General features: G+C 40.2%; 1 protein-coding gene across 9 annotated transcripts in view; it reads left to right on the forward strand.

Annotated features, from left to right (window-relative positions):
• mef2cb (myocyte enhancer factor 2cb) overlaps positions 1-20678 on the forward strand; it is a 92606-nt gene that overhangs the window by 23869 nt on the left and 48059 nt on the right. For all 9 annotated transcript variants that reach the window (XM_088910648.1, XM_088910655.1, XM_088910647.1 and 6 more), the window contains one exon: positions 20242-20427. In XM_088910648.1, the coding sequence (XP_088766774.1) occupies positions 20374-20427 (54 nt within the window). In that variant the 5' untranslated portion in view covers positions 20242-20373. The remainder of the gene's footprint in view (positions 1-20241; positions 20428-20678) is intronic.

Below are 20678 nucleotides of genomic sequence, written 5' to 3' on the forward strand. Positions count from 1 at the left end.
CTTTAGCACACAAAATATCCCTTGCATATTAAGAAAAGTCTGAGAAGGACAATATTGAAGTGGAGTGGCCTATTAAAGAACTTTTTGACCGTTCCAGTACAATATGCTGTTTACACTGGTGGTAGTAGTCCTTCTCAAATGCAGTCAGCAATGCCATTAATTCTTCAGCTTTACTGCAGTAAAGAAACGAAAGAGGAGAAAGCAAAACAAATTTGCTGCACCATATTACATGTATAATTAATGAAATCCGCACTATATTTGAAACTTCAAACCCACATCGCACTTCAAGGTTGACTGATGCTTTTATTGGGCCTGGTGGACAAACTCCGTGGAAAGATGAATAACCTTGCGCGAGTCTCAGCCTAACCACTGGTAATACAGCATGAGCTTCAGCGCTGTGCACAAGATGAGAGACCTTAAATGCATATGCTTCAGTAACACGCCATCGTTCAGACACAAATTGGCTCCTATCCCATACTTCCTAAATAGTGCTCCTACAGAAATAGCCCAGCCATGAGACTGACTTTTTGTGTGTGTGTGTGAATCATATACTGTTGTTGTTTGGGGTAAAAAGTTCATTATTTTATTTTTGGAAGCCCGCTCCATTGACACTGATATTATAAATAGAAGAGGAAGCATGGTCAGTTGTATGGATACCTGTGCCGATTCCGGTGGTTTTTCAGTAATTCCTGTGTTATTGTGCACCGTCACTCATGAGCAGCAACAGTAATCTCCCACTTGCAGGTATACAATAGCATGAACAGTGTGACAAAATCTTTATTTTAATATAGAATAGAAAAAAGGAATAGAGCTAAAATGAATTAATGTACCTGTTGAGTTGTAGCACAGTAGTAGTCTTATCTCTTATTTAGTAGATTAAACTGGAGAAGATATTTGTTGTAGTAAAGATAATAGTAATAATAAGATTTTCCATATACAGTCTTAATCAATTTATGTAAATATGGAGCATAAGTGTCTGTTCATATTTCCATGAATATATCAACAACTTGGCATGTTTAATGAAATGACCTCTAAACGTTTACTACTTGGAGTCTTACAATTATTCTTCTAGGCAGGCTGCTGAAACGTGCAGGACAGTTGTGGAGTGTCCTTCATGATGAATACATCAGAATTATCAAACTCGGGTTCTGCAGCAGCAATTTCAAACTCAGCTCGTAGCCTCCCACAGCAGTGCACCAACCTGCATGAGACGCATGAGACTAAACTGGACAAAGCTGGATAAAACGTGCCCAGCTTTATGTAACACATTAAAAAAAAAGTTCACATATGTAGCTCTTACACTGGAGTGGGAATGGGTGGAGTGTAGCAAGCACTGATCGGTTACCTTGGAAGGAAAAATACAAAGCTGAAATACCTTGAGTAGCCTTCCTCAAACCTCTTGATACTGAAACAGTGTGATCTGGTGTATCATTTTTTTCCTTTAATGTTTATGTTTTTTAAAATGAAGCCGATCCACTGAATATATTTTTAAAAATCTGCCTAGGAAGTAAAGGTCTTCATGCAGTTGTTAAAAAAGCATTAAGCAGCTGCAGCTCTTGCTTAAATCTGAAGGTGATAGCTCCAGTCTTTGCTGTATTTGCTTTGCTCCTTATCTTTATTAGTGGAGCAGTACAAGCCTAGACCTTGAGAGCTGTGTAAAGCTAGTTCAAGTGATGTAACTGAAACATTCATTGGTAGCCAGGCTGAATGTGTTAGTTTGTGCGGCTACATTAACATAACCGTTTTTCTACTGTGCTGTGAAATGGGATGAGGGGTTGTGATTGATATGATCTGTTTTATCTCTTGAGTTTTTTTTTCGTGCCCGTGTAATGCCGCAGTTGTGTTGTTCACACGAAGAAGGTTCTGTCTTCTTTAAAAAGACACACGCCATCGCGCACAGACAGATTACGGGTTTGTCTGACTAAAAATACAGACGGCAGAGTTTACCATTGCAGGCTTATGTATATAACTCCTATAGAGAGGAATCTTTTTGATGTCGTGGACGCCTTGCGTTACTGGCTTGGTTTCACAAGCAGAGCTTGTTCTAAGCAGGTTATTGGTTAAAGAAAGTCACAAGAATTTCTAAAAGCAAGGGTGGCTTATGTCTGTATTAGGAATAGCAACTGTTATATACTTTTCTTTGAAGGTGGAGTAATGCCAGTGTGCTGCATGTTTGCACCCTTGGTCTTATCAGGTTTTTTGTCGACAGTGGAAATATGGTAGGAACAGAACTAACCGTGGAATTCAAAGGCGAGTCCTGTGCTTAAAAAACACTTCAGCACAAATTGGACATTTCAGGACTGGAAATGTCTGACGGTCCCGTCTGCTGTGCTGCATTGCTCTACAAGTGGTATTTTTATATTTTAAATTAATTAACGACTTTGAGTGGGAAAACAAAATTGCCTTCAAAAGCAGTTTCTTCACTTGTTTTTCCTTTCTTGCTGAACATAGGCTACACATCTCTGCTTCTGTTTTCTTTTCACACTTCAAGCAGGATGTAAGCCAAGGCCAGTGGCCTTAATGCATCCTCTCTTTATAGCGAGGATGTCCCGAGGTGAGAACTACTACATTATGGTAGGCTGAGCCTGTGAAGAAGTCTGTGTTGTATTTAAGAGTGTCGGGCACGAGCTCTTAAGAATCTTCTAAATGTTAACATTTCTGAAAAAATCCTATCAGGGGCACCAATCCTTACGTCTTGACCGCCAAAGGTCGAATTCAGCACCTTCTGATGTACAACCCAAATAGTGTCTCCTGTACGAGTTATTTCCAGGGGACCCAGAAACAGCTTTAGATGTCGGTATGCTGCTCTACCAGGTCTTGAAATGGGAAATGAGAGTGTTGTAGTGACGCCACCTCCTGCGGCCTCTCTAGAGTATTGGAAGCTTTCACGAGTGAGGAATCCAGTTCGTTAAACGGGTTTGGTCCTTGGGCCTTACCAGTTGAGCTTATCAGGTGGTACAAAGACTTGAATCTGTGCGCCGGCAGCTTGTGCCATTCGGGTCTCTTGGTTTATTGTTGTAAACCAGGATTAACCTTGAGCTGCCTCTCAGAACTGGAGGAAATACACTTTTCTGCGAGGCATCAGAATTACTCAGCATTCTCTCTTTAGGAATCTAGGGCCCTCTCTGATAATAAAATTAGTTTCTCTCTTTTTGTTTTTGGTGCTGAATGTCATAGCGCCAATTTGCTACGCTATTAACTGGTGAAAAAGTTTGGTGTGTTTTTGACTGTAACCTACTTCTTGCTCTTGGTTCATAAAACAAACAAAAAATATGGTAACTGGTATTCCTTTATAGGGCAGTGAACTATAATTTTGCTTTCTAGTCACATGAAATGATCTGGCTAAATGATCTGGAGCCATTCATTGACTGATTCTCTGTGTCGGGTGTGCAGTTCCCTGAAGTGATGGCTGCCAGTGAGATTGGAATGCCTTTGCCAGTGTCAGGCTCAGCTGGTGGAGAGGGCTTGCTTCACAGCAGGGGACGGACAGACTGGGAGAGAGACCTACAGTGGCCATTCTCCTCCGCTGGCCAGGATCCGCGGGCGGCTGCTCGTTCTGCCTTTGTCGCGCGTCGCCCTCGACTACCGCCGCGTGAAAGGGGGTCTTTTCCCTTTGAAATCAACCTGTCGCTCTGTATTCATTATAGTGCCCTTCGTGCCAAGTTGACACAGAGAACTTTACAGCAGCGTCTTCAGCAGGCGTTTCATATGCAGGTATAGGAGACCACTGGGCATGAAGGAGAGAGAATCACAAACTCCGAAAGGGCGAGAATTAATCTCTGACTGGTCCTATAGACTTTACCACTGACCTTTTGAATGAGCTCTGACTTGCTATAGCCCCTCCCGATCGTGTAATAATGTGATGGGTCTTAGTGTGGAGAACTGGGTGTTTGCTTGCTTTCAAAACGTACCTTTTTGAGGTACAGTATGAGCGTTTTAAGATTTTTGCTGACATATTTAAATTGGGACGCAGTGCTCATTCTTGCTGTTGTTGTTAGTGTGCTGGCTTGAGACACCGATCTCCCTTTGTGTACGTAGGCATTTAAGAATTATCGATCGTGTTAAAAGTGACCAGAGTGCTCAGTGAGAATTCTGGTACTTTAATTTACACTGAATTAATTTGTTAGTAATTTTTCTATTACGATATGAGCAATTTAATGTACTGTACTTCATTTCACATATAAAACATCATAGTCTTATTAACTAGGGCGTCCTAGCAAGAAAAGCAAAGTGTTTAAATGTTGCTGGTGGTACAGTTATAGCTATCTTGCTTACTGGTGTTATAAGTGAAATGAAGAGAGGAGTACTCTACACACAGATTTATGCATACTTAATTTGATCAGGCTGTCAGTTCCAAATGGCCTTTTTTTTGCAGTATGTGCCTCTTCTATTCTTCAAAATGCTGGCACGTAGGATTTTGATGACCCAGTTTTAAGTCGTGGAAAGAAAACAGCCCAAAACTGAACACAGCAAATATTATCGGTCGAAAGTAACCGATTATCTTTTTTTTCTCGTAACGTTCTTCTCCCACACAACCTCTTTAGCCTTCAAGACTAATAACAAAATAAACCCTGGCAATGAAAACAGTGATCAGCCTCAAATACACACAAGCCCTGTAGGTTAATTATACGTGTAATTAGATGTTTATTTGTGATAACACACAGCAGGAATAGGGCATGCAATTCAGGCTGAAGAAGACCTAGCGGTGGAGAGCTTTTACAATGCAGGGGAAAGGGAGGGTTTTTAATTCTGAAAGTAGCATAGTTTGATTCTTTCTCAAGACGGGGGAAATTAGGATAAGAAATAATTATGTGAAATGTGCCCGGTTCTTTGCCCACAAGTATCTGAATGGAAAAACTCTGTGGCGCTGAGAGCTCCGTGCTTCGCTATCATTAGGCAGGGGACAGTGGAGGTTATGTGAACGTTGCAGCTGCAAAGAGAGCCCTGGGATTTGTAAACTCTGGTCAGATCTGAATCCTGCCAACTTGAGCAACTGCAGCAAGCCTTGTGAAGTTCACTTTGCCTCTAAAAACAACAAAAAGCCATGTTAAACATGATTATGCGCGCTACTTCGGGAAGCTTGTAGCGTTTGGAAGAAGGTTCTGAAGCTGTTTGGTTTGATAATGTTATGATGAAGCTATTTAAGCTACTGTATGTAATTATGAAGCAAAGTGAAAATAAAACAAATGAACAGGAAAGTACTAGTGTAGCAAACAATGTAGACTGCTTATTTGTGAGACTTTTTTAGTGAATCATTTAAGAAAAAAAAATGCGACTGGAGGAGCTCAGTCCTCTTTCTTACAATATGACAAAGTCAAACTTTCCTGTCACCAGTGGAGATCATATACGGTACAGCACTGAATCCGATGCAGCTGTGAAAAACAAACTGCAAAGGAAGTTATGCAAATGATTTTGTGCCTGACACCATATCGAACAACAAGGCATAAAAAACACGAAACATCACACAGTTCTTTTACAAAAGGGAAGAGCTGAAGAGTTAAGAAAAGGAGAATAAAATATCAAGTTGCTTAAGTTTTGAGAAACTCAGCACTTGCTCTGTGAGAACAGGGGATTAATGTATACTGTGATTTTCTGTATATCTATCTTTAGGGAGGCATACAAAACTGGCGGAATTAACCATCCCCAAGTGCTACCTCGAGTACAAGAAAGCTCAGTAATGTCTGAAACAGCACTTGAACCAAATGACAGGAGAGTTTTGGTCAGAGGGTCAGCTTTTTATGATACAGTGGTTTTGTGGAGTAGTTAAGTCATCTGCAGTGATAAGAGGGATTCTCCTGAGCTGAAATTTAAACTGCTGTAATTTAATATTTGAGCTTTTCTGAAGGGTTAAACAGCAGTGAGCATTATCAGATAAACCATCTCTCAGCCTCGGTTGAGGTTTCTTTGAAAACTCTGCAGTTTTGATTTTCTGCAGCTGTGCAGGGTCTTTAATCATATACTATCTTTTTTGGAGCTTTTTCCTAACATATGTTAATTGGCTGCTCTCTGTGACAAATTATGAGCACTTACTTTGATGAGGTTCAACTGTGATCATGTTGGAGTCGAGCATGTAGAGTTTCCAGCCCCTGCTGGTTCCTCAAACCACTACAAACATCTGTACGTCACTGTACTGCTGAGTAATGAGAGGACTGGGTTGGCTGTGGTGGTTTTTTCATTTTCCAAAGTGGTGCGTAACGAAGCAGGATCCCTATAGCTTAGATGTTTCATTACTTCAAAACGTGCCTTATAAACTGCCTTTAGGAGTATGCTTGCTTACAAAGTACTGAAACATTACTCCTATATATGGAACAGAATTATTGCACCACATTCATATACAGTATCAGTGAAGGGAACCGTATAGGATAATAGCAATCATCAGAAAATAACACTAATGTAATAATACATTCAAATAATTCTTTAAAAACAAGAAATATAGTTTTAAGTTTCATGTTGCACAAAGAACTTAAGTTCAAATGCAAGCAATGGACCAATGTAAGAAATCCAAACTCAGTTTTTTAAGGAGTAGTTTTATTGATGATAATATAATTTTGCATTTAGGATGATATCATGGCTAGACAAGTTCGGCTCTTTTCAAAGTATTTTAGCCTCTTATTGTCACTGTTGACCAGAGAAATGGAGCCATCAAAAATGGCCTCTTCACTGAAGAAAATGAGTTTGAGACTGGGGAATCTTCCAGCTGTGCTTCTGTTATTCTTATTTTGAAAACATTTGATCTTTCTTGATGGATGTGTACAGTACATGGTAAACTCAGTAGATCTCATGTAATAAAGGCTGAGGTGCTCGCCTACAGCTGGGGTTTGGCTTCTTGCGACAGGAAGACGGATTCAGAAAAAGACTGTGAGCTGTTTGTATTGCTGTGTTTTGTAATGCTGCCATGTAGAGAATTTCGATTTGCTTAAGGCTCCCCTGAAACTGAGAAAAATGACAAGGGGAACTTGGTATGAACCAGTGAGTTCTGCGAAACGGATTATAATATAAGTGAAGGGGGAACAGCAGCAATCTGGAATGCTGCCTTGCAAAAACCGTGCTATTGTTGTGAAATAGATTATCAAGGAAGAAAAGACAGCAAAATGTAACATCTGCATTATTATAAAATGTTAATGCTAATATTATGTTGTTACCCATTACAGCATGAGGTTGTACTGCTCCCTGTTGAGCACATATAGAATGTTTAAATTTCTTATCTTCTGTATGTAGATTTCTGTATCAAACAGAGTCATACATAACTAGTTTTATTCGTCAAATCTTGGACAAATGTCTGAAGAAAGAAGATGTGACAATTGCAGCTGTTTCACAGAGTGTCAAGGTGAGGGAGTTACTAAATGAAAATCAACAAGAAGATGCTTAGTAAAGTGAAAAGGAAATGTCTTGCACATTCTGCGCGAAAATGACTGAGCTGCTGCGAGGAGTGTGCGTACAGCACGTTTGATGACAACTGGATGCATGAGAATATTTTAAGTAAAAAAAAAATTACAAGCCGTGAACAGCTTTTTTTATGGATGGTTAAAAAACAGAAAAATCTTTCCCTCTGCGTTTGCCATTATTGCTCACAGTGCTACTAGTAACTAGCAAGATTAAAAGTGCAGTGTGACATGACGCCAGATTTTTCAGTAAACGTGTGTGAAAATACATCAAGCAACGTGTCACTGTAGTCTCCTTTCAGTTTCTTGCAGTAAAAAAGAGGCCTGGAGTCTAGCTTGAGCCTAGTATTTTTCGTTTTTAGCGCACACCTATTGGAAAATTTATCCCATTTGTTCTTCAGAATTGCGCCGAGGGAATTCTGCATTGTTCAGGCTGTTCTGAGCTTTTGTGTAAAGGAAGCCAGATGTGAACAGAGACGGCCGTGGACTCGCAGGGTAGTTTGCTACTCTGCTGAATAGCACACAGCTCTGGGTCTCCGTCTGGCTTCTCCGCGTACCTGCCTGATTTATTGATGGTGTCGCCCGGTTAGACATGGGAGCCCTTCTTCATAGCTTACTGCTGAACATATGTGACAAAATTGGACCAGAAATTAAGGTTAAAAAGGTTAACCCAACACGTTACGCTCTGCTAGTACTTGTTTGAAGCTCAGTGCTGTTGACATGACTTGTGTGAAAAAACAAACAAACTGTAGGAAAAGCACAATCTTTTCCAAGTTAGAAATATTGCAAACGTTTTTTTTCCAAATATAGATCTGCAGTGAGAATGAATATGAAGGAAGCATAAATTTCCTGATTTAATTCGTATTCTAAGATAAACTGGTTATGTGTTTAATGGAACCTTTTTTTTCCCAAGAAATGAAAGGATTTGAACACCAAATAAATTCTTTTGAAGCCGCCTGACTGTAGACATTCAAATACAAAACAAATGAAAGAAAAAACGCACAAGTTAAGCTCATGCCCCTTTTCTCATGACATGATAATTAGAAAGGAGTGACTATAAAGTGCTAAACAAGCAGAATTTTGTTCTACATTCTCTGAAACCGCTGTTCGATTACAAATACAAATTCATCATACTTCCTCTTTTGTCTGTCTTCGCTCTCTGAGAGCTACTGCAGGAACAATAAAAGACAATTAAACTTCTAATCATTATATTAGTGGACTAGTGATAAACAGTTATACCAAATGGACTGCAGTATTGGGAGCCACAGAAACAAAGACAGGAACTTGGCAGCCTGAAGAATCTGTGAGGCCTGTAAAGCCTAGAGCCTTAATTGGGGCCAGGAGGGAACATTTAATAATTGCTGTCAGAAGATCAAATTTAATTCTCTTTTTCACAGGACTGCTGCAGGGTAGAGTTAAACAAATTGTCATCTGAGATTTAAAAATGAACAAAGCTTTAATTAGGCTGATTAGGATGCTGGAAAAGTGAGATGAAGTAATCGGAGGATCATCTAACCATACTGCTCTGCATTTCATGGTGTGTGACACTGCCTTCCCATCTCTTTGTTCCAGATAAGGAGCATATAAACTCCTGGTGAACATCCAGAATACTACAGAGCACTGTCGTCTTTGGCAGATAACATAATTAGTTGAATATGTTATTGTGTTTTTGTGAAGTTTATGTGACCTGACAAAAATATTCAAAATGATAAGCCTTTGAAGGGTATTGTTTTAGTTTTATAGTTTTTTCCAGTAATCTGAGACTTCTGTATGTGGATAAACCTTAAAACAGCAAATCATTTTTCAATTAAACCTGGGATTCTCAATGTAACTTAACCTAGGCTGTGCCTGGTTAGAGTCTTGGACATCTCCTTCACAGGTTTCTGTGTCTGCTGTAGAGCCTTGCAGTGCTCGTCTAAGCAGTGGTTACACCTGGATTCAAGTAGTCGATCTGCGATGTGCGATAGCGGTTTCATGCTCGCTAACACTACATGGGCTTTGCTCTGTGGTAAACACCCCATAATAGCTGAAGCACATCCCTCCAGGACACTGAAGGTGAAGTCAGCTTGTCAGACAACAGCACGGAGCAAACAGCTGAACTGATTGGGCCCTGCAGGGTCACTGCAGACCAGTTACCTATCCCAGTGCTTGACTAGTACATGGTCTGGTAATGCAAAGTGAAGTCAGTATGTTGCTCCTTGGTAGGGAGTTAGCCTCATTTCAATTTCATTCTCTAATTCTTTTTGTTCATTAATCCCATAAAAAGCTTGTCAAGTCAAATGTATTTTTATATAGCATCCTTCAATGCAGAACATCTTTGGTCAAAACCAAGGTTTACAACCTGCTTGTAGAGGCCGAAAACATTAATAAGCGCATTCAAATAAAATTATTTTTAATTGTTTTACTAAGGCTTAAAATAACTAAAGTCTCAAGCTGCATAATGTCGAACACAAACTTCATGAACGGACAGCATAACAGCAAAAGCGTACCTGTTGTGTCAGAATTTGCGAATCACTGAGACTGTTCTGAAACCATTGGAATAAGCATCTCTTGCAGATTTAAAGGAACAGATCATGAGGAGTGTTGTTTGTCAATGTAGCCATTTAAAGTCAATGTGATGATTCACTGTGTACTGAATTTAGAGCTGGAGTGTGTCTGGTTTTAATAGAGAATACAAGAAATTACAAAACTCAAGATGTGAAAGTGTAAAAGCATGTGTAAAACCTCTGTATCCAACACATCAAGCATAAGTTTCAATCTGGCTATATTTCCGAGATGCTACAATGCAGGTGTAACTACAGAGTTTAAGTGAAACACAAGAGAGTTCAGAGTCCATTATAATCTTTCACTCTAGTAGATTGCATAATAACATTTCCATTAAATGTAACATTATTAGGGTCATAGCTTTGCAGTTCAAACCTTTTATACAGTAGCTATTCATGTCTGAATCCCAGTTAGGCACTCTGTATGGGCAAGTCGCTTGTGCTACATGCCAAGAATGGGAATATGTTGAAAAATACGCCTAGAAAAATGAAAGTCAGCATTTTTATTTTCTTATTATGATGCCTTAAGCTGGCATGTAGACAACAAAAAAGGTCCAAGGATTGGACTCTGAGGAACACCAAACTGTTCATCTTTACCAAAGTGGTTGACCAATCAAAAACATGACCAAAATAGGAAACATGAGACTACAAGTGATTTTAAAGAATCATATAATCAATTGCATCAAATGTAGCTGAAAGACCTAACAAAACATTACAAACCCTCAATAAGAGGCTTCTATCTTGTGGCCTAAACAAAGCTCAGACAGAAAGTTCTCTAACAAACTATTACTGTATTTTGGGTGCAGCTTGAAAGTGTTTTTCTCTATGTCATAAAACAAACCGTCTTATAAAGAGAGGACCAGGCCAGCGCTTATCCTGGAGATCTAAACACTTGGAATAATTTTGTTTGGTTATCGTGATATCAGTAACAAATTTAAGAGACCATTTGAAAGAAAAAATGCCAGCACCTTATAGCTCTCAGCTGACCTGACTTAACCAAAGCAGTTAACTGACTAATTTTCTCCAAAGTCACACATTTCAAGTCTTTACAAACTGCTGATTAAAGGAGGACCTCTAAGATACTCTTGCCATCCCCGCACTACGCAGTAGACGACTGTTGGGCCATATCCCTGTCTCCTGAAGTGGGCAGCATTCTTGTGTGTCCCTCGTGCTCTCTGTGATCTCGACTTGGCTCATGAAGTTGCGATAGGGGGGTTAACCTCCCAGAGCACAAATCTCACTGCTCTGCTCGGTTAATTCTTCTGGCAGCCTTTTTTGGGTAAAAACAATGCGAGCCTGAGCAGAAGACCCTCGCGACAACATACATCGCAGACAAAACAGCTGATTAGGCCGCCCGCACGTCCTCTCCTTTGGGGTTTGCAGCCGCATTCCACAGCTCCTGCTCCGAACCGGCTGACACCGTTTCGTGTCCTTTTGTCCTTGGGAAGTTTTGTGATGGGAGCGGCGAGGAAAGGGATCGTGGAAAGAGATCTGCCAGCCTGCCAGCCTGCCAGCGCGCAGCGGGCCTGTGTTGAGAGAGGTGGCAACATCAGGCTGTAGCTTTCGCGAACGAGAAAAATACATCTAAAAGGTGAAATTTTAAGGGGGTCAATTTTTAATTTTCTCCTGCCATGTATTTTTTAATTAAATCAAAAGAACATATGTGTGTATCATTTCGGAGGATTTTTGAGAGATATAATTTGAACTCGACTACACTCCCTTTTCAGTTTAGTTTTTAGGATGCTGTAGGAATCTGCCGTCTTAAAAATGATGGGAATTTAATCTGGCAATTTTTTGGTCCTTTTTTATGACCGTTTTAGTCATGTTTATTTTTTTAAATTAAAAAAACAAAAACACGGCACGTGAACAAGATTTTCTGATGTTTGCTTAGCTAATGAAAAGTCTGAAGTTTAAAATATCTGAATAATATTCAAGCAAAGCATTGTGATATTTAAAGCAAAAGACTTATTTCACTGCCTGTGTCCTTGTTAGGGCTTGAGTTGCTTTTTGTAGGCATAACTGATTATTGAGATTTGTGTGTCTGTGATATTCCATATTTTTTTAAAATGTAATTGCAATGAGATGGGTGTACCACGTACATCAGAGTTTCAGGTTTTGGGTGAAATTTTGAAAGATGACTAAGATGCCAGTAATAAAAGGCCTGTAACCCGCACATGTTTAATAGCAGAGTGCCCTCTTTCTGTTTTTATGCGCTATGAATACTAGTGTGTGTTGAAAGGAACGTACTTTTGAAAGATGCATAGGCAGTTTAAGCAAGTGATCCCTTTCAGAATTAATTAACCGGTTTTGCCACTGATCAGTGGAGAAGTGGGTAAAAAACATTGCAGTTTAGCTTGTGAAAGAGTGCCCTGTGAGGCACAAACTTTCTTTTTCCTAATGCTTTAATCTACCATAAGAACTCAAAAGACCTATTCACAGAATTTTGTCCAACAGAAATGCAGTTCATCCATATTTTCACACTTTAAGTAATAAAGGCTTTGGTTATACTAAGGTAAATGCGCTGTTGTACACATATGTCTTGATAAGGAGTTTTTAGTCTTTCTAATCAGGAATGTACAAATACAGTATTTTGAAATGTTAATGAGAGAATATCTTCTATTACATCTCATGGAAAATGCAACACAAATGAAAAGTTGAATTAGCTTGCTTTTTTATTTTACACTCATCACATCAGCTGCTTAGTCAGTCCTTAGCCCTTGTATTATGGCTTTGAATTCAAGATGAGGATGGTAGATGTACAACTAAGACAAAGATTGAACACGTTTATTTAGTTCCATTGCCAGGAATTCATTGCCACCCTGTAATTGCTGTAGTTTAAGACAGCTGTTCCTCGCTGCGCTCAGAGACTTCTCTCTCTACAAAACCATTAAGCCCAAACCCCAAAACCTATTTACTCTTTATTTTCCAGTTAGGTTTCTTTATAAAAACTCACAACTTGACCCCCTTTTAATGGAGCACAGTGACACACTTATGTTTGCAAGGAAATATATTACATATACACACTGTAGCAGGCCTCTGGAACGGTGGTTATAAGGCTTTCAAAGAGCATAATTAAGGAGCAGTGCGAATCAAGAGACATCAGCCGTTAGTGAGAGCAGGGCGCTAGGAAATCGGCGTGGATGTGTTGATCTGTTTAGCTACTGTCGGTGTTTTGAAACCCATCTTGGCTCGTGCCCCCTGATTGACTGTTTTTCAGAAGAAGACAGTTTGTGGATCATAGCGGCGGGAGCAGAGTCAGACAGTTTTTGTTAGGGAGAAGGAAGTGGGGGAGTTTTGGTTCCCATTTTGCACTTTCTGGAACAGTTTAGGGAAGGAAGCACCTTTGCACCTTTTATTGTTTGTGGTTTGTGATGTCACGTCCTTCCGTGACCACTCTGTGCATGTTTCCTGCCATTCTGTTCGCCTGCGCCGAGCTCGTGGGGGTAAAGGGACTGCAGGGAGCTCAGAAGAGCTTGTCCAGCGGGCTCGCTTCCTACATCGCCGTCCAGGCACCCGTCCGTCACTGCTGCAGGCCCGGGCCCGCGCTGTGGGGTCCTCTGGCGCATGCCCGCTTCAACTTCCTCTTTTGCTCAGTAGGAGCTCTTGATTTTTTTTTGGGGGGGGGGGGGGCATGTTTTATCTGAAAGGAGCTCCGGGCACGCAAGGGTGTTATGGGACTTTCTTAGGCTACTTTTACAGATTTGTTTTTTAAAATGTATTCACAAAACTCAAGCGGGCCGCACGAGGGCCGGACAGTTTCACAGGTCCGAACTTTTGTCTGAAGGATAAAGAGAGTACAGAGCAATTTGGCTTACACACAGTATGCATGCGTCTTTTAAGTGGTTGTATCACATTAAGCAGAGCGATGCATTTCCTTGAGCTGCTTAAAATTGAATTCAATTATCCTATATTTAGAGCGAATCATCAGGAAACCTACACAAACTACAAAGAGTAGTCACAGGCTAAGAGGTTTTAGGTCAGTTTTCTTATATCACGTGGACTTGCATGGGATACTTGGTAGACAGCTCTTCGTCACCACAGTATCTTCCTTTGGCAGGCATGGGGAAAGCATGCCGAATGTTAAGAAGCATTGACTGTAATGACATTAGGCTTCCAAGGAGCTGGCACATGTTCAGATCACTGATTGACCATCTTGAATAGCTGTGCCTGAAAGAAAATAACATGAAATAAGCCTGTTAATAAATAACCCTTTGCAAACTGTTTTGGGATTACATTAGCATGATGCACATGCGAATGTGTGTTGAACCAACATCCACATTTGGATTGTTAGGATCCTAAATAAACTCTGTTAAAGACGTCTTTTTCTTCAAGGAAACGAGAGTTTATTTAAAAAGAGTGAGGGTTTATTTAATGTATCGTACACCTCCTAAAAGGTTTACTTACTGTACTGTAATATGTTATTTCAAATCCTTATAACCGCATTTCCTATGAGGATAGAGGATACTGCCTTTTTTCAAATGTGTGTTATTACTAAATGCGTTGCAGATGTGCTCAAGAAGAAGGCATGTGGTAGCAGTAACGAACCAGTAAAGTTCTAGGAAAAACATCCCAAATCTTGGTATAATCAATCATCTTCTGATACGTTAAGGTTAGGCTCCAGAATTTTTTGGTTAGTGGAAAAAAAAGCATTGCAGAAGAAGAAAGGTGGAACACGAGTCCAGATCTTGTCTGTACCATCACCTGAAAGAAAACTCTCGCCATCATTAAGAACAAAGGGCCCTGTATTTAAAAGCCCCACTGGTTCCTACGTTTCGATGTAGAGCCCAGAGTTTTTAATAGAAATGTGATGCACCTCGCTGAATGCAGTACAGCATTAAAAATATAGCTGTCTGTCCTCTTCCTTATGTAGATACAAATCTCGGTTGACGTACACAAGTAAAAGAAATTCAGAAACAAAGAACTGAAACTAGGAGAAAGCCTGCAAACTTCTTTTTTCTTGTTAAAAACAAGGGTTTGGGAATAAGGCATGCTATCTCAGAATTTTTTCTTTTTTTTTTTTTTTTTACTGAAGAGCCTCACCAAAAACACCCCCCTTTCAGTCCCCTCACTTCACACATGTCAAATTTAATAAATCAAAGACGGTTTTAAAACTTCAGCATTTTAAAGCTTCCAAAATGCGCGACGTCGCAGGTCTCCAGCCTCTGACAACTGCCTTTTGTCATTTCTTGCTGATAACATATTGCGTGCATGAACTTAGCTCAGCGCTTCATTAGTTCTCTAAGTTGAAGCTTTTTTTTCCTCCATCTCACTAAGAAATAAAAGGCTTGATTAGCAGGTGGGAGGAACACACTATCCAGATAACCTTCCTGGGAGAAGCATGGCTCCCTGTTTAGTGCTTTTTAAGGCTCGTCTTTTTTTTTTGCATCTCACTCATGTGAAGGATTGTGATCTCTTAAAGCCCCACTGCATCTCTTAAGCCACTATCCCTGACCTTCCACCTGAGCAGCAGCTTATACGGGTGTGAGGCAGTAAGACGATATTGCCATCAGCTTCACTCCGAAGAGCAAAAAAACTAGATTTCACCACATGCATTTGCTGCAGATTACAGTACTGGTTTATGGCTTTGGAGAAAGCCTGTTAGGCTCCTCCGCCTCCTGCATGTGCTGGAGTTGTATCTTTCTTATTTCTTCCCGCATATGGTAAGCGCATCCAATATGAAGAAAAAAAACTTCTGACCTGTTCTATCTGGTATTTTTCTGTGTGTCGGAATTCTTATTAGAAAACGCAACGCAACGCAACACAACACAAATGGAGTTTTCATATACCGCATGTGACTCTCGATAAGAGCAGCAAGTTTTTGGAAATGTTCTGAGGAAACCCGTGTCTTAATGTGGGAAAGATCATACGTATCGTATTAAGTAGCATTTCACCTCAGTTGCCTGGAATGGGAGTCAAATCTGGGATTAAAGTTTGGGGACATCGGCTTACTGTTACATAAGGCAGTGTAGAAGTGTGCTGGTACTGTGAGAACTACACTAGAGTGACATTAATGGAGAATTTCACTGTGCTGGACAGGGGGAACATAACAGCCACCCTTCAAGACCTGAGGTACCATTTCTTCTTATTATTATTCTCTTCTTGTGTTATCGGGAGAAGTCAAAGTGGTAAGCTCATTTAGTTGATGCATATTAATTTTGTGTAACAGAGCTGTTAGTCTCGCTAATATCTACACTGAGGTTATGAATTTGCATGGCTTCTGCAGTGAATGAAATATGATTAAATGCTGAGTTCAGAGGGGGAATTTTCTGTAAGTCAAACTAAGTGATAGTGAGTTCGTACTTTAGGGTGTAGTATTGCTCTCCTCGATTCGCTGTATTTAACAGCTAAGTGCTGCTGTACTGTATGTACTGACAGATAAAAATCTGACTTGTGCCAAATACGTTGATAGGTTTTCAAATTAAAATTATTGAAACTTCGATAAAAGGACAGTATTGTAAAATAAAACAACATTATATACAATTGATAACATAAGTACTGGCGCCTGTTGTCTTTAGTTAATTCATTAGAACACTTTTGATTACCTTTTACTATGATGAATAAGTGCTTAATACAAAGAGGTGTTACTGGCATATAAGACAATCTAATGCATGAAATTAATTTCTGAATAACAGTGAAACACTAAGTGTCTGCTACAGGGAACCCATGCTTAAGTGTGCAGCTATACAATTTCGTTCTAAAACTAAACCAGAAAAGTAGATTATCATGCATGGACAAGCATAATCTTATAATTACATTGCTTCCCTTTACAGATCTTAGTTATAGAACTCAAAATTAATTGTAAGCATAAACTGACATTTAAATGTGTCATTGAAATAGTGACAAAATAGCTAATTGTTTATTGCCAAGCTAAGAAGGTTATGTGTCCAGTGAGCTAAATGCTGTCTTAATCGGTAAATCTGAATACGAGATTCCTGAAGGTTAATTGAAAATAATGCTTAAAAGAAAATACAAAGAAGCTGAGAATTAAAGGCAAGCACCATCAGAATGGTTCATCAGAAGTCTGAGTATCACTTCACAAGACCAGCACAACAGTTGCTGAGCAAGCTGAGCCATACATAAACATAGATCAAGGTTCCAAAGGAAGTTCAAGCCTTATTTTCCCAATTGCTTCTAAAGCAGGGATCTGAAGGGCTCTTTTTAAAAGCAGGTTCATCCATGTGTAGATGAAAAGGCAGTTAATTGCGCCTCTGATGTTCTCTGTGGTGGCAGTTCCATCATTAGCTGGTGCCTTCCTGGGGACAAGGATTCTTGACATGGTCGTGGAAAAGAACGCCAAGACCAATATGTGACTGAAATGCCGCCTAGGACAATAATCCAATGATCAAAATCACAAAATCACATAGCCAAATCATCAGTGGAGTTTCTTCTTATATATTAATTTAGTATGTCCGGTATGTTTTTTTTCTTACATATATACACCCACCCTATTTTTGAACCTGCTGTGGTGTGTTTATCGTATGTGGACTCGCAGACCTTGTGACCGCACACGGGGAGGAGAGCGGAAAGGTAGTCACAGACTCCTCCACCCTGCCTACCATCGAGCCAGTCATCTTTTAACACGTTACAGACAGTACTGCCCCCTGCAAGTGTCAGTCAGGGCTGATTGGAGAAGAGACACATTCCTCACCAACAGCAGCACAAGTCTGCAATTACCTGAGAGGCCACAGGGGGCGCTGTGCTGTCGAGAGCTCAGAGAGCCCTGGGTGACTCTGCCCTTGGGGAATGTTGGGATAACCCTGGTCACAGTGAGCTAAGGAACCCACAACATCTGTATCGTAGAACCCAACCTGCAATGACTGCCTTTACTGGTTGAGCCACAACAAGAGATTCTAGACAGGAAAAAGGATAAAAGTGCTGGACTGGCCATTAGAATCACCTGACTGTGGCTGAGGCAGCCAGGAAACCCACTAGTCTCCGTGCAGTGCAGTGCAAGACTCTCGCCCTGACAAACTGGAAAACATTTCACAGCATGGATGCTGAAAAAACCTTCTGTGTTCTGTGAGTAGGAACTAAAGAAGGATCAACTGAGTACTATCTTTGTGTGAATGAAGGCTCTTGTCCAGAAATATGGGTTTGCATTTTAATTTGATGTGAATACACATTGATGTAATACAGAAGTATAGTATTCACCTTTGTCACAATGTAAGGTTTGCATCATTTGAACAGGAGAGAAATCTTTTGTCTTTAGGTATATTACTAAGGAACTTAAAATAACAAGCCATTTCAGTCTACGTTTGTTTGAGATGGAGTGAGCAATGTACTGCGATATCAATAGAAACTCAGTAGAACAGAAGCAAAACTGTTTTAGTTTCCTTCCTTTCTTTCTACCACTACTTTCTACTACTAGAAACCCCGCTACTATTACTAATGACAATAATAACAGAACTGTAGTTTAAAAATCAACAAAAAACTAGAAATTATCTCACAATATGCTTTTTCTCCCTCTGATGTCTGTTAATTTGCATCATTGCTCTGAGGACTTCTCAGTAAGTCTTCTGACTTCCTCCCCTGAGTACTGTCTAATGTCAACACCAAGTTTGTTTCACAGTCAGCACCTAATGGTAAAAAAAAAAATCTTCTTGCCGCCTAAACATTCTAAGAAGGCTTTAAGTTCCCTCTAAACACCCAAGCTTATTGTGAGAACGTTGTTTAATTTCCTGAGTTTCACCTCAGCTTTCAAGCATGTTTTTGTTTGTTGTAGCTGAGGGAAAAAAAGTATAACGCACAGAATGTACAGAAGCATATGCTAATGTTTTGTATACAAAAGGCATTTCTTAAGTGCTACCGTTCTAGACTTTCAGCTGTAGTAGGTGTTTCCTAGCCGTGATTTTCCAAGGTGAAAATACAGTACAGATGTTCTGTGCGCAAAATTTCAGATTAGCAGTGTTGTATGTATTTGTCTGATTAACTTTCAAATTTCTAAAGCCTCCTGGTTTTTGTGCGGCCCTGCATGCTGTGCAGTATGCGTTTCGATCCAGACTATACGCGATATGAATGAAGGAGGCACACGTTCAGAGACAGACACACCAATGGATTCGTCTCATGTTTCTTTCTTGTCACAGACGTCCTACATTCCGTCTCGTGCACGTGCCTCAGTCGCCACACATCTGGCTTCTGAAAGAAAAGGGAAAGAAAGATTTTTGATCCAAAGGCGCTGACAGTTCTCGTGTATTAAGCAGAGCTTAAGTAATGGGACATTCATTTCCATAACGAGGGACGTTATCACCTCTGCTGTCAAAACACAGCACTGTTTTCTCTTCAGAAATGAATTAGCTGGCCTACTTAATGCACACAGATACAGAGAGGTTCATTACATCTCTCATTTGCACTGTCCTTCATGAGATTTGGTCATTTAGTTAAAAGAAGACCAAGAAAAACTGAATTTATCTTAAGTACCAATATTAATTTCTTCAAGCTCAAAAAAAAGATTCATATAATTGTGCGTTTCCAGGCCTAAACCATAAAAAATAACGTTAGGACTCACATTTGAGCTGCATGTTTGATGGTGCCTCATGAGTTAGGAACAGTGGGCTCAATAAGATTAATCATTTGTAGTAAATTATTATTTTAAGAAACTCAAAGTGCTGTCCAGTTGCATCTACTTAATACACAACACAAAGTTTGCTTCTAGGAAAAAAATCTCCAGGAGTTGAAGTGAAAAGACGGGCATTTAAGTCGTTTTCAAAGCATCAACCGTCTCGAATGGATTCAGGCAGTGACAATCACGGACGTGGTGCAGCACATGGGAGGCTCTGTTGCCCATTATGTGGTGAAAACCTGTTCTTTTTCCCAGAGTAAGGAGGCCAGAATCAGCAGATCTCAGGTTAAGAGCTGGACTGTACTCCAATAAGACCTTCAGATAACCATTCAGAACCTTCCAAGAGAACAGGAGAAACGTAAAGCACCTTCTTACTCATAGGGAGCCACTGGACTTCTCCTATCAATCCTGGACATACTGAAGCCTATTTAACAACCAAGTAGATACCCCAGTAAGCAAGGCATTACAGCAGTTTAATCCTGGAGAAATAAAGACACAAATAAAGACACAAAAGTGAAGGAGTAAAACGTTAGGTGAATTTACGGTATAAGTCTCAAAAGAAGAGAAATAATGAATGATTGAGACTTGCTTCACTAAGGTTGGACATGAGAAGGTGATGCACAGCAATCGGTTGACAAAACGACGAAGGAATTCTCGTTGTAAAAGGGAACAAGGGTCTTTTGCTCGATTATCCCGGTGAGTGGCTCTGCTCCTGCAGCCAGTTTAAACACAGCTTGCCTCTGTTTTTCTGTTTCAGGTGTGGATGCTAGATTTTGTGAATTGAGCGGAGCAAGTCAAGAAGAGAAAGAGTGGTGGGAAGGATACTCGAAGGAAAGGAAGGAGAAAAATACAATACTTTGGAGATAAGGGAGGAAAGAAGACGGGGACTATGGGGAGAAAAAAGATTCAGATCACGCGGATTATGGACGAACGTAACAGACAGGTAAGCGGAAACCTCGTTGATTTTTTTTTCTCAAGCTGGCATTCAGCACCAAGGGAATGCGATTGCACAGGTGGGAGCCTTTCCCATGTGGGAGCGTTGAAGATGATCGGCTCTGAAGCAGCGTAGCCACCGACACATCTCCCTTCATGGTGCCACATCCCTCACACGTGGCGCCATCTCCATGGAATAGAAATCTGGTAACGTGGCAGGTGAAACAGGCGTGCCGACTTGCAGTCTGAGCTTCTTTTATT

This window comes from Atractosteus spatula, chromosome 3 (genome assembly GCF_055471065.1).
Source record: "Atractosteus spatula isolate fAtrSpa1 chromosome 3, fAtrSpa1.hap1, whole genome shotgun sequence".
Taxonomy (NCBI): Eukaryota; Metazoa; Chordata; class Actinopteri; order Semionotiformes; family Lepisosteidae; genus Atractosteus; species Atractosteus spatula.